General features: G+C 39.3%; 1 protein-coding gene across 9 annotated transcripts in view; it reads right to left on the reverse strand.

Annotated features, from left to right (window-relative positions):
• KIF1B (kinesin family member 1B) overlaps positions 1-14,777 on the reverse strand; it is a 144,564-nt gene that overhangs the window by 49,496 nt on the left and 80,291 nt on the right. Inside the window, exon 22 of one of the 9 annotated variants that reach the window (XM_061184993.1) lies at positions 8,467-10,246. The exons of 7 other annotated variants lie outside the window; for them this stretch is intronic. In XM_061184993.1, the coding sequence (XP_061040976.1) occupies positions 8,762-10,246 (1,485 nt within the window). In that variant the 3' untranslated portion in view covers positions 8,467-8,761. Of the gene's footprint in view, positions 1-8,466; positions 10,247-14,777 lie in introns of those variants that run through there. One more of the 9 variants, XM_061184994.1, reaches the window with a different exon arrangement.

The raw sequence follows: 14,777 nt of genomic DNA on the forward strand, positions 1-14,777 counted from the left end.
GTCCATATTTATAAAGGCACTGCACTGGCTGTTTCCTCTTCTAGAATGCTCTCTTCCACCCAACTATCCTTGTTTTTAAGCTCACTGTGCTAGGAACTGTTCTTAATGTTTAACATGGATTGTTTCAATCTTCCCAATAACCCTATGAAAATGCTACTATTTTATCCTCATGTTAAAAAAGAAGAAAAAGGCTTAAAGAAATTAAGTAACTTTCCAAAGATCAAAGTTAGCAAGTAGTAGGAAGAGGATCTGAACCCAAGCAATTGGACTCAAAGCATGCATTTTTTTTTTTTTTTAACCACTATCCATCCATTCATTTGGTCAACAAATTAATACTTTTTTCACTCCTACTATGTGCCAGATGCTAGGAATACGGTGGTCAATAAGGCAGAAGTCTCACTGGTAAGGGAGAGATGATAAACAGTAAACAGACACTGTGCACACTAGGATTTCAGTAGAGAGCAGTACCGACACTATGAAGAAAGATAAAGAAAGGCAGCCTTCAGAGGGTAACAGAGAGAAGAGAGGAGTGGAGGAAGACTTTTAGATTAGGTGGTCAGGGAAGGTCTCTCCATAGAGATAACATCTAATCAGAGCTCTATGCAAGCACTCTTGAGATCTCAGTAGGGGTTGTTTATTCCAGTCAAATATAACTAACAGCAAGTACAAAGGTCCTGGGATGGAAAGGAACTTGGTGTGTTTAAGGAAAAGCAAGAAAACCTGTGCGGGTGGAGTGGAGGAGTGAGAAGGGTTGGAGATGCAGTTGAGAAGTAGTCAGATAGGGACCAGGCTATGGACAGCCTTATAGGCCACGGGAAGGACTGTGGATTTTATTCTAAGGGAAGCCACTGGGTGGTCTAGAGCTGGGAAGTACTATGGTCTAGCATATGTTTTAAAAATACCACTCTCCACGGAGAATATAGCCTGCGGGCTTGGAAGCAAGGCCAGCAGTCATGAAGCTGTCTCTGCAGTTTCAAGGGAGATGGCAGTGGTCTGGTCCAGGGTATCAGCAGCAAAGGTGATGAAAAGAGAATGGAGTTGGGATATGTTTTACAGACAGAGGAAGTATGTCCTACAGATGATGTGATCACGGGGTGTACAAAAAAAAGGGAAACTGAGGATCACCCTTGGATATTTGGTCTGAGCTAGTTGCTCTGGTTTAGATAGTTTAAATGTGAGATGCCAGTTAGCTATCTGGATGGCAGGTCAGAGCTGTGCATCTATGTCCAGAGGTCAGGGGAATGGCCCAGGCTAGAGAGAGTACATCTGAGAGTCAGCAGAGAGGGAGGCAGGGCAGTGGTTTGCAGACAGACCGACTGCCTGAGACTGGACCTGGATCCCCACTTAGTAGCTGTGTGACAATGGGAAGGTATGTAAAATGGGAATAACAACACCTACTTTACAGAAGAGGGCTGTTGCGAGGCTTCAATGAGCTAATACATGTAAAATGTTTATTGGCCCAAGTACAGTTGACCCTTGAACAACACAGGGGTTGGGGCACTGACCATGCAGTCAAAAATCAGTGTGTAACTTTACAGTCGGTCCTCGGTTTCTGAGGTTCCACATCCGCAGATTCAACCAACCGTGGACCGAGGAGTACTGCTGAACGTATGCATTGAAAAAAAATCCACATATAAGTGGACCCGTGCAGTTCAAACCCGTGTCTTTCAAGGGTCCACTGTAAATGCGCAACACACAGGAGGTGCTGTCTGCATCATCATCTGTGTGAACATGGAAATGCATAAGGTCACCTGGGGGAATGAATAGATACGGAAAGAGCCAATGTCTGTGTCCACAGAGACGATGAAGGAACAGCCAGTGAGGTCAGAGGAAAATCAGAAGCCAAGAGAACAAGGTGTTCCAAGAAGTAAAGAGTAGGCAACCCATGTCAAATGCTAGACAGATTTAGTAAGATGAGGTCTGAGAAAACACCCTGGATTTGTCACCATGGAGATCGGTGGTGACCCTAATCAGGGTGGCTTCAGTGGTGAGGTGGGAATAAGTCTGACCAGAGTGAGTTCAACTAAGAATGGGGAGAGGAAACAAGAAAAAGAAGGTGGACAAGTGGGAAAAAGTACAGAAAATGCTCTCAGGAGTATTTCTAGAAAAAGGAACAGAGAACTGCAGTGGCAGGTCACAGGGAACACGGAACTTTTTTATAACTGGTGAAATGACATACTTGTAACGCTGACAGGAATAATATGGAGGGAGAAAAACTGATGTTGTAAAAGAGAAGGGGTAAATGTGCAGTAAGTCCCTCAGAAGACAGAATGAAGGGAACAAGGGCTGGGCTAAGACAGGAGCACGGACGGTTCTTCCACCAACAGGAGGGAAGGCCAAGTATGGTTTGGACGCAGACCTAGAATTGGGAAGAAAAGGAAGTTTACTTCTGATTCCTTCTTTTTCTCAAAATGAAAATCATCAGCTGAGAGCAAGAAAAGGCCACCTTTCGTTCCCTGAGGCGCCTGGTTGTAAACTTTCAGAGCACCCTGTATTTCTCCTTCAGGGCATTGGTCACAAATGTACTGTACAACCACTGGTGTGACTGTCTAATAGCTATCTCCTCCACAACTCTGTGAATTTCACGAGGCCGGGGATCTGTCATTCACCACTGACTCACCAGCATCTGGCATTTATCTGTCTTCTAGATCAGATACACAGTCGTGTACTGATATTCTAGTTAACAGTTCTCAAAAGTGACCATCTTTGAGGGGTTGGCAAATCTGCAGGCCAAATCCAGCCCACCATTTGATAAATACAGTAGTTTTATCAAAATATAGCCATGTCCATCCCTTTGCATGTTGTCTATGGCTGCTTTTCTGCTACAACCACAGAGCTGAGCAGTTTTGACAGAGACCACGAGGCCCCCAAAGCCTAAAATATTCACTATCTGGCCCTTTACAGAAAAAGTTTGCCAATCCCTGTTCTAGAGAGTGGTTCTCAAAGGTGGATGCTGATCTGGCAGCATCAGTATCGCTTGGGAACTTATGAGAAATACAGTAATCAGACCCTACCCCAGACCTCTTGAATCAGCAACTCTGGGGGTGGGCCCAGCATTCTATGTTCTCACAAGCCCCTCAGGGGATTCTGATGCACACGACGGTTTGAGAACCACTCTTCTGGGTGATGTGTACAGACGAACAGTGAAGAAAACAAGACAGATAGGTACTTATTCTAGGTGAGTTTACAGTCTCATGGAAGGACCAAGTAAGTGCACAGATAACTACAGGTTAGCATTATTATTAAACAGCGAGCTGTCCTGGGATAGGCTGCGGCAGGAAAAGGGGCTCGTGAGCACCGATCTGGAAGAGGAGTTCAGCACGAGGAGAAAGGATTCCAGTCTTGAGGAAGTGAAAAGCCCAGAGGTGGAAACAAACTTGGCAAGTTCAAAGAACAAAAGTCCAAAGTGCTTGCTAGTGAGAGAATGTTAAGACTTAAAGTCAGAGAGGCAGGCAAGAAGCCAAAACATGGACAGCCTTGGAAGCTACGATAAGAGGTTCAGATTTTAAAGTGCAATGGGAAGCCACTGGAGGCCACTGGCACTGATTTTTGTTTTCAAAGGACGCTGCTGGTTGCTATGTGGACAATGGCGTGCGGGGGTCAGGAACAGAAGTGAAGAGACCAGCTAGGAGGCTACTGTGGTACTACAGGTGAGACACGATGGTGCCACAACTAGGGCATCTCTGAGGAGGTGGCATTTAAGGTAAAATCAATGTCACAATCCTGGGTTTTCTAGTTAGGCTGTTTCTGACATTAGAGGCTTGGCTCATTTTGCTAATGCTGCCTTCCTCTTTTAATGGCAGATTATAATTAGCAAGCGATAGCTGGAAGGGAGATGTCCACGCCCCAGTTCTTGTCAACACCTTAATGTACTCACCACCAGCAGCACCATGCGGACACAGTCTCAGATCTATGCCTCCGGGGGTCTCACAACACCTATTCTTAGACCTGTGCAGCTCCTATTTTCTCCCAATCTCTCAGTCCTATCTTGGTCTCATTAACTTTACTTTCCAACCATGGTCCAAGCAAGAGCCTTCTTCACCTTGTGGGATATATACACAGGGCTTATCCCACCCCCCCCTCCACCAACTGATTCATTGATTCTATCTCCAAATAATCTATCAGTCATTCCCTCCATCCTGTCCCCCCGCCTCTGTTTGGAAAGCATCGTTTCTCATTTAGTTCATCCAGCAACTTCCCAACTGCAGCACTGGGCTCTGAATTTGCCTCCATCCAACCCAAACTTCGGCCATTTCTAAAAGGTGAATCTAATAATGCAATCTCTCTGTATAATACGTGGTAGCTTCCATCATGCTCAAGATAAAATCCGAAGTCCTTAGCATGCCATGATCTGGCCCCTGCCCCACCCCCCGCCAGGTCCCCCAAGTTACTCGCAGTTCCCTGGACCTGACACGTTTCCTCCTTCCCCCTGCCATTCTTCACTTGGATACATTTGCAGTTGTACTTTGGGACTCTGCTCTTGGCTCAGGGCTTCCTCTTTCAAAAACCTTTTCCCACTCTGCCCACACTCATCCTGTGCACACAACTATCACTACACATATCATACTGCATTGGAATTGTCTGTACTGTCCTAGAAATGGTCAGGTCTTGGCAACTTTTCCACCAGGTTCTCCAACAGCAGAGAAGTATGAAGTACCTGAAGGGAAAGGGTAAGAAGCCTGAAGCAAGCCAATCCCAGCGTAATGTTTCCCTCAAGTTCCAAATTTCATATTAAAAACTCATGTTGGGGAAAAAAAAAAAAAACCAATGTGGATTTTGTATTCTACTCCATTATGTATGATTATGTTGCTTTTCAATGTAAAAAATAATGTCATGTCCAAATGTTCAATAAGACTGATGGTCCGCTCCAGAAAAATCTTCTGCTTTGTCCTGTTCACCTCTAACATATCACCAATGCTCTGGGTGGAGAAAAGCAGTGGTTAAGGGAAAAAAGAAAAGCTAAACAGAGTTACTCAAAGCTTTTTAGAAATTTCATTTCTACCCATATGAAGAAGTATGCCATTTCATTTAAAGAAAACTGCAAATCAAAATTATATAGTTAAAAAAAACAGAAAATACAAGATAAACTCAAAGAAATCATAAAGGGATATCTGATATCCTCATTATCTTATAATATAAAAGGTTTTATTTAAGTAAAACGTAGCATAAAATAGGGATTAAAGACCTCATTTAAGATAGAATTTTGATAAATCAAAAAGGGTAACAAAAAGCAAAACTCTAAACAAATCAAGTTCATGTAGAAATATTTTTTAAAAGATATGGTTTGTAACCATCTTCAGGTGAAAGAGCAATAAATAAAAGTCAAGACCAGGTTTCATTAGCATCACTCTGTTTCACTTTCCCCTCCTCCCACATCAGAGAGAAATCACACTCTTAAGAGATAATTTCAGTTTTTATTGAATGAGGACTTTATTTTTTAACATTACAAACTAACTCTCCCTTTCTGAAAAGGTAGATCTTACACTCAAAGACAATCTTCAAGCATTTTCTAAAAAGAAACTGGGGGAGAAATCCATAGTTCATTAACAAGAAGATTCACAACTTCTTTTTACAGTAATGATGGGAGGAAACCAATACACTTCACAACCTACAGTGGTTCAAACTAAGTATCTAGAGCAGATTTTTAAATCTCAGAAAGATGACATAAAGTAGACAATTACGAAAACTGTTCATAATACAGAATTTGGCTCTCACAGTGTAGAACAAATGCTTGCTTTGCACTGCACCTAAGAAGGTGTCTTCATTAAGGTACGCCAGGACTCAGCAGCTTCCCCTGCTCCCAGTCTTTCGTACAAATTATTAAGGCAAGTCTACAAAGGACCAATAAGGCACAGGGGTATAGCAGCTGACGGGAGAAAACCTATGTGACTTCCTGTAGTCTTACAGCCTTTAATGCAGACATCGGTGTGACAAACTGTGATCTGTCCTGTTTTGTTTTGTTTTTTTTCAGCATCAACCTACACCTAAAGCATAAGAGGTCACTTCAAGTCACTTCAATGGAATAAACAATTCCCATTCGTTGCATTTCCAGTGAAAAGAGAAGAGCCAGAAAGACTAAGAAGCAAAACGAAAGGAAAAGCCCTTTGGTTTAGACTTATTAGATAAACAGAAGTCTTTAACTCTCCAAGGAATACCATAGTGTGTGGTTTGGTTTGTGAAACTGTACCAATTGATTAGGACTCTATTTCCATTATTGTCAGATTATATAATTTCAATAGCAAAAACTTTAAAAAAAAAATCTCACTATGATAATAGCTAGGGATATTTCAATAATACAATAGTGGCTTAATGGTGACCATTTCCCTTTGGCCTTGTAGTATTTAAGCTTAGGGACAGATACTGTCAAATTAAAAAAAACAAATGAAGCAATGTAGGCTATACCAATCACAAAAGCATGGTACTAGTTACTTCTTCAGTGAAAGTCAATGAAGAAATTTCATTCACACAGTTATTTTCTAAGACAAGTATCTGCTCTGAAATGCATGAAGGGCAATCAAATCTTGGTTCATTTCTTTCCGGTCATCTGAAGTTAAGGGCTACTTTAGATATCTAAACATTTCAGTGACCTGAGGGCACCTGGACCAGCAGATGAAGCACAAATACAAATCTAACCCTTTGGAGTATCAGCGTGGGTGTAGTGCCGACCACAACCCACACGTGTAAATGAAAGTACTGTATTTCTTTTCATTCTACAGTGTCTCCTGATCACCAGTAGAAACTCACTCCCATTGTTTAGTGTGAAAGGGAGGTACCTGCCCATAATGAGATTAAAAGGCCACCATAAAAATGAAAATATATAGGCCTATCCTATGTTATCTCAAGTTGGAAAATTGAAAGCCCACTTGTGCTACAGAGTTGAAAGCTGCATTGTTGTTATTATTATTATTAGTTTTAGAAAATGAATTTTTTTGCAAGAAAGAAATAGATAACATAACTATGTCTAAGAAGAACAAAGAAGGACAAATGGGGTTTACACAAGATGCACTGAAGTGACTGATCTGAAGTACCCTACCAAGTATATTCAAACCACATGGTACAGGACACTGTCATCTCAATTAAGTCAACTCATTATAAACATCATTCAGTCAACCCATGACAGACATCACCCCTGTCTAATCTGCCATAAAACTTCAGCTGAAGACTAGGACTGCTCTAGCTATGAAAGCAAAAATAACCCCCAAAGTTAATTGGAAGCAACTTTCTGTGCATTATAAAAGCATTTTCTAAGAAGCAAAGAAAAAAAATACTATGATTAAAAATAATGTTCTAATAAAGAATAGTGCCCACACGCAAAGGAAAAAAACCCATATAATCACAATCTTTAAGGCTGCCTTGAACATTAACTGCTATCCTGGATGTAATTTTTCACACCATCTGGAAGCCAAGAGTTTGATAGGTGACTTAGTAATCTTCAACAACGTGATGTCAGGCAATCTCATAGACATCTCTGGCTCTTCACACCGCCTCTTTAAAAAGTTTCTGACAAGTTCAAGAGATGAAGGATGCAGAAAACTATTCTTTTCTTCCCATCAAAATCCATCTTTTTTAGTGGATTCTCCAGTGAGGCAAACTGAGACCACAACATAGTAAAATGAGGTATTGATACAATAACTGTTCATCAGGACTTCTCTTTCCTTGCTTGAGTATCTGTGAGGATCACTGCTGCTGACCAAAGAATAGTTTATTATACATCATCTCCTTTATTCTAATCCAAACCAAAGTTAACTTATTTCATTATTTCATAATCTACTGAAAATAAGTACACACAGCCAAATGCTGTAGCCTTCTCCCCATGTCCCACCTCTCCCCTCTCTCCACCAAATAACCTCCCTATAAACTTATACATACTGCTCAAAGAATCATACGAGTATTTTGTTGGTATTTCTGTTGGCATGATATTGGTGAATAGTTCAGCGTCTCTCTGTGTATGTATTTGTGTGAGAAATGATATGTTAAACTTCAAAATGCGAACCACAAACAGAAATCCAGACAGATGCCAATTTAAAGATTTCAGTATTATGACAAAATTCATACATACACTGACGCAGTCAAGAGAAAAAAAAAAACCCTACTGAATCAGTTCTTTGTAAAATATAGAAGAGCAAGAAGATGTGGAAGTTCCACGGAAGATGCAAAGCTGTGTCCTATAAAATATGTCCAAAGACATTTAGTTCTGGGTTTTGAGAATTTCCATGATATTTAAAGAAAGAAACAGACATGGATAAGAAATCCAAAGCTGTGTTCACACAGTTGCATGTTATTATTTTTAAACTAATGTCTAACATTTATGGGGAAATAATAGACATTTAATGCTACATTTCAAATTCCTCTTTTGAATGTTTGCATAAACCAAGAGGCAAGTCTTTCTGGATATCAGATAAATTTATAGGCATTATAAAAACATAGCAAACTTACACCAAAATAAGACCAGTCTGTGTAAGTAAGTATATTATCTAGGCACCAAGAAAGGAGGAAAGTCTCAGAAAAATAAGGGAGGTCTCAGTGTTTTGTCCAAAATTCCAGAAACTGCCCACTTATGGTATACAAACAAAAGGGAGGCGTCGAAACATTTACCAGTGTTTTATGTTTTAACAATATTAAAATCAGTTAATATTTTAGAAGCACAACATTATAATCATAACGCAAATACTAGGAACTCAAGGCCAAGGCTAGAACCAACCCAAATCATAAGCTACCATCGCCTGTTTCCTCCACCAAGGTTTCAAGTTTGTCCAGTAATTTATACTGTGGTTTCTCGACCAGCTTTGAGATTGGGTGCTGAGAACTGTCGCCTCATTCTCGGAGGTGTCACAAACTGGCTACAGTGGTTGGGTTTGTCAGTCTGCTTTTGACAGGAATTGGCTGCACTGCCCTCTAACTGACCTCCAGTGTTATAATTACAGTAAGACTGACGATGTTGATGCATATGGCGCTTTGCCTGGAAAGTCTGCAGATCAGCGGTGGGGTGACCACTGTGGGAGTTTAGTGATTCTGAGGAAGCAGATGCCTGGCAGCGCACGCTTTTCGGTTGGCCATTATTGAGCGAGTTGCTTCTCCAGCGTAACTGAGGTGGCTGTTGTTGATTATTAATATGCTGCTTGCTAACTTGAATGTGATCTTGACTTCGAGTGCCCTGAGAGCCCCCTGGTAACTGGGGATCCTTAGAAGCTGCTCTACTCCCCTTCTCTTGGTTCTCCTGTTTATTTCCTTTCCTTCCATCTTCATCTTTCGGAATTCTAAGCTCTATAACCTCATCTTCTGTTATGATGATATGTGTCCCCGGACTCCAAGAGTTTCTGTGTTTAGGGTTGCTCTTAAAGGGGAACCGGGGCTTCCGGTTCTCAGGAGGGATGAACCTATGAGGTACATTCTGCCGACGAAGCTGCTTTGTTATCTCCTGCTGTTGCAGGTTCTTGAACCGAATTTGCTCTTGCCTCATCCAACGCAGACGTCCACGTCTAAAAGCTGGGTCTCCATTCATCAGCTGGGAAACACGCTCTTCTTTCCCAAGTTCTCCACTGTCTCCTTTACATACATCAATCTCAGACTTGCTACTGGCACCAGCTCCAACAGGTTCCTTTGCTTTGTGGTTTCCTTGGGTTTTCTGTTCCTGAGACCCAATCAGTGGCAAGACTTTCTCCATTTTGAGCATTTTATTTCTTAATACTTTTATCTCCTCATCTTTCATGTTATTTTGCTTTTTGACTTCTTGCAAAATATCTTCCAGCTTGTCTATATGAACCTTGAGGTCATCCACATCAGTTCCTCCTTTACTACTGGCCATCATGTCTTCAATCTTCTCATCCCCTACACCAACCGTGTCCCAGACATCCCTGGCCACTGCCCTCCAGGAGTCCCGCTCGTTGGGGTCTTTCTTCCCATACATGGCACAAAGCTCTTTCATCTTAACAATGGCCAAGGCTTCAATCTCCTGCCTACTGTGCCTAAAATCGTTGAGAGCAACCTCATAGCATATCTCTTTTACAGCCTGTATCTTAAGATCTGAGATGGTGACCCACTTGGAATCTTTACTCAGGCGTCTTCTTTGGGGGATCTGATACATTTTAATTGGTTCTCGTTTCTTCCCACTGCTGGGGAGGCCACATTTTTTAACAATGGTTTGCAACTTGCTGGGAGGTAGCTTTTCTCTCAGAGAAGTAATCAGTTTCCAGCTCTCTTCACAGGACCTCTTGTCAGAATCGTCCCCGCTATCAGAATCCGCGTCCTTTGGAAAAACAAAATCAAAAAATGGCCCCAAAATAACCAAAATTAAAATGTAAAAAAGGAAAATCAAATCGAAGAAAAAGCAAGCAAAAAAGCCCTAATAAATTTAAAAACAAAATCAAAAAAACTAAAAAAAAAAAAAAAAAACAAACAAAAAAAACCCTAAATGATGTGCAAGTCTATTAAGACATACGCTTATGTAGATTATTATTAATATAAAGATTTGCTTGGTTTTTTTTTTTTCTAGTAACATTAATCCAAATTTCCACTTTCTGGCTTAAGTGATGAAATCTGCAATCAAATTTCTTAGGAGGACTGAAACAGTGAGAAGTCTCTCACCGTAAGGTCACATGAAGTTATTAACAAAACGGTGTGAAATAACATCTCCACTATCTCAAGAAAATGAAGTAAAACCTTCGCCCCATACATGCTAACACCCATGCAGCCACTTCCCCACATTTGCCTTGGTTATTGCTGTTGCTTCTTCCAGAAACTCTTTCCCCCATGAGTGAGCACAGATGCCATACAAGATGTGCCGAGCAGGCGGATTAACAAAGGTTAGTAATGCTGGAGGATGCCACGCTTTGTTTAGCTTTACTAAAAAGAGCAGCCCTAGAAAAAAGTTAGAAGATGAGAAAGTAGAAAAAGCAGTCAAACAGGGATTATGTTAAAAATGCTAAGAATCCCTACTGGCAGACCACGTGAGGTTCTTATCAACCAAATTGGTTTTTTTTCTAGACGATAAGAGGGTTCTGAAACTAGTCTTTCCATGAGCATATATCAGATTTGCTACTGTCTTGTGTCAGGTCAAATTGATCCATTTCATTTGTACAATTAAAGTTTGTTATCCAGAGAATAAGGATACATAAAAAACGATCTTTATAGTGGGTCTGCTATTTTGTTTTCCACACACTTAAACTAATAAATACCTCACCTCCATAATTTTAGGAAACAAATCTCCAGAACATAAATTAAGCCAGGTAAATATACTTTCATTAAACATTATTCAAAATTCCCCAAGTAATATTTTAATAAATACAACTTAGAGACGTGTTCCATCTATGAAAACCCATGGTATTTCTAGCTTTTCGAGGAATATTACTTTAAGTTGACAACTCTTCCTATCAACACGTAAAACACAAAGGTTATATTCTGCTTATGTATTCTGCTTATGGACCCAATTTAAAATGTTATCTCTCTCTGTCTTTCCAGCTGTCTTTGCACCACTACCTCTTTTTCAAACAACTTTACTTAGGTCTAAAACAGCAGCCTGAATTCACAGCTAAGCAGTTTCAATGGCTATTTGGATAATAGCCAATTATTCTTAACTAACACAAGCAAATCTTGATAACATGGGTCTAAATGAAAGCAGTGTTGGATTTAGAACTCCCTATGACAGATAGGATTAAGGAAGAATTTCTATTCAGGAGATAAAAGTTCCTGGGAAAAGAAACTACTCACTGGAAGAGTAGTTCAAGATAGTCTAGGAAATGAAAATATTCTTATTTAATAGTCTCTTTTACTTGGCTATGATTATCAAAATTATCTCTAGGAAAGGGTTTAAAAAAAAAAAAAAGAGTTGAAACTGATAAATAGTATCTTGTTTTCTAGACCAAAGATTTCTCTGTTTCTAGGTACAGTTACTTTCTAGGGAACAAAAAAATAACCATTAACAATAATAATAATTTGGCCCCTGAATCTGGAGATGTTACTACTGATTTGAATTATTTCCATTCGTCTATAAATGGATACTAAACCATTTATAACCCCTACCTATTTGAAAATTTAGCAGCAAAAAGCAGATAAAGCTAAATTTACAGACTCTACACTATTTTTTCCTTTTTATTTTTATTTTAAAAATCTTAAGTGATAAAATCTAAAGTGATAAAAGATGACATTAATAAATATTAGAGAAAAAAAGTATGTCTGACTCCTAAAAAGGTTTTCTTGCAAATATGTATAAACTGAGTTCTTGTGTTTGTTTTTAATAAACTGAGTTTTATAGAACACAAATTCTGATTCTTCCTACATAATTAACTATCAGGTTTTTTCCTGGCTTCTTTTCTTTTCCTTTAAAAACTGTTTAATGATGAAATGAACACTATCTAATTCAGGAAATAAATATTCTAATCATTGCTTTAATGTCATACTTAAGAGAGAAAAGTTATGCCTTTAAACTCTAAAATAAAACGTAACTAAATGAGTTTACATAAATCCAAAAGAACTCATAAAGTGGCCATAATTTTCTTTCTTTTTAAAATACTGTCATATTGACTCTGTAGAATATGTTCTTAAAGCTCAAACATATCACCCCCATCACATACTGACCATGATACTGAAAACTTTTGCAAAGCTTATGTGCCAAGATGCAAATCCTATCTCATGTCAAAAAAAAAAAAAAAAAGAGAGAGATTTTAAGAAATTTAGATTCATTTATTACAGGGTTCGAAAAACTACTCAGATCTGTCCAATTCACATGTCACTAAATGATCCTTCTGCTTTCATTAAATACCAAATGCAAAGTGGGCCTCCTAAAGAGACTCTGCATGAAGATTATGCAAATAAAAGAGAGAAAGTACCCAAAACATGTGTAAAAAAGCAAGCACAGAAAGGACCAGGCGTATAATCAAGTACTAACTATAAGAGAATGTTCAGCAATGTAACAATGGGATGCATTTGGGGAATCATTGTAATAGAAAACTCATGAGCCTGAATTCCATTTTTTAATGCTGTTGTTATGCAAAAATAGTTGTATATAATAAATATTAAATATTTACTGAATAATAATTCCTTTGTATCTTCTCAATGTATATCCATAGGGTACATTCAAAATATATCTGTTGGTTGACCAATATAGGGTCATAAAATTACATTTTTATTCAGTATTGTTAACTGTTAGGTATTCTTCAGGCTGAAGGGTTAGAAATCAACTCTTGAGGACAAGAACTTTAAGTGGAACAGAAAGCTGGACTTATGGGAGGAAAGCAACCTCCTTGCTTTAAAGGAGATGCTTATTTATTTATTTATTGTTAACATCTTTATTGGAGTATAATTGCTTTAAAATGGTGTGTTAGTTTCTGCTTTATAACAAAGTGAATCAGCTATACATATACATATATCCCCATATCTTCTCCCTCTTGTGTCTCCCTCCCACACTCCCTTTTCCACCCCTCTAGGTGGTCACAAAGCACCGAGCTGATCTCCCTGTGCTATGCGGCTGCTTCCCACTAGCTATTTTACATTTGGTAGTATATATAAGTACGTGCCACTCTCTCACTTCGTCCCAGCTTACCCTTCCCCCTCCTCGTGTCCTCAAGTCCATTATCTACATCTGCGTCTTTATCCTTGTCCTGCCCCTAGGTTCTTCAGAACCTTTTTTTTTTTTTTTTTTTAGATTCCATATATATGTGTTAGCATACGGTATTTATTTTTTTCTTTCTGACTTACTTCACTCTGTATGACAGACTCTAGATCCATCCACCTCACTACAAATAACTCAATTTCGTTTCTTTTTATGGCTGAGTAATATTCCGTTGTATATATGTGCCACATCTTCTTTATCCATTCATCTGTCGATGGACACTTAGGCTGCTTCCATGTCCTGGCTATTGTAAACAGAGCTGCAATGAACATTGTGGTACATGACTCTTTTTGAATTATGGTTTTCTCAGGGTATATGCCCAGTAGTGGGATTGCTGGGTCGTACAGTAGTTCTATTTTTAGTTTTTTAAGGAACCTCCATACTGTTCTCCATAGTGGCTGTATTAATTTACATTCCCACCAACAGTGCAAGAGGGTTCCCTTTTCTCCACACCCTCTCCAGCATTTACTGTTTGTAGATTTTTTGATGATGGAAAGGAGCTGCTCTTGAAATCCTAGTTTGCTTTCAGATACAAAGAGCAAACAACAATCAGAACCTGATTACTTGCAAACTAAGTATGTCCTCTGGAAACTAAATATGGCCTAGAGACATTTACTTTCTCTTTCTTCAATGGTCACTGTCTTTATTTCACAGAATAGAATGATCACCAGCTCTTGGTGATGGAGATCACCAGCCATCACTATTCTCTTACACCTCGTTACTCAAAGGTTGGTCCTAGCCGCACTGGCATCACCTGGGAGCTGTTTAGAAATGCAGAATCTCAGGTCCCACCCCAGACCTGCTGAGTCAGCATCAGCATTTTAACAAGACTCCCAAGTTGTTGAGAAGCACTGCTCTACTGGACAGAACACTGAAGCAAGTCAGAAAACTCAAGTTTAAGTTTAAGCCTCAGAACCATGACTTAACAGGTATTTAAGAGTGGGCAAGACAGCATTTTTTAGACGTGGCTTCCTCAACTATACACTGGAGGCAATATTTGCCACTTTATTTATATATATAGCTACCAAAGAGGGTTGTTTTGGGAATCAAAAAAATGATGGATGTTAAAACTCTCTGTAAATTATAAAGCACTACACAAATACAAGGCACTATTATTAATAATAAATATAGCTTAATTATACCTGTCCTCGTTTGATCACTCACAGACCAT

Source organism: Eubalaena glacialis, chromosome 3 (assembly GCF_028564815.1).
Source record: "Eubalaena glacialis isolate mEubGla1 chromosome 3, mEubGla1.1.hap2.+ XY, whole genome shotgun sequence".
NCBI lineage: Eukaryota > Metazoa > Chordata > Mammalia > Artiodactyla > Balaenidae > Eubalaena > Eubalaena glacialis.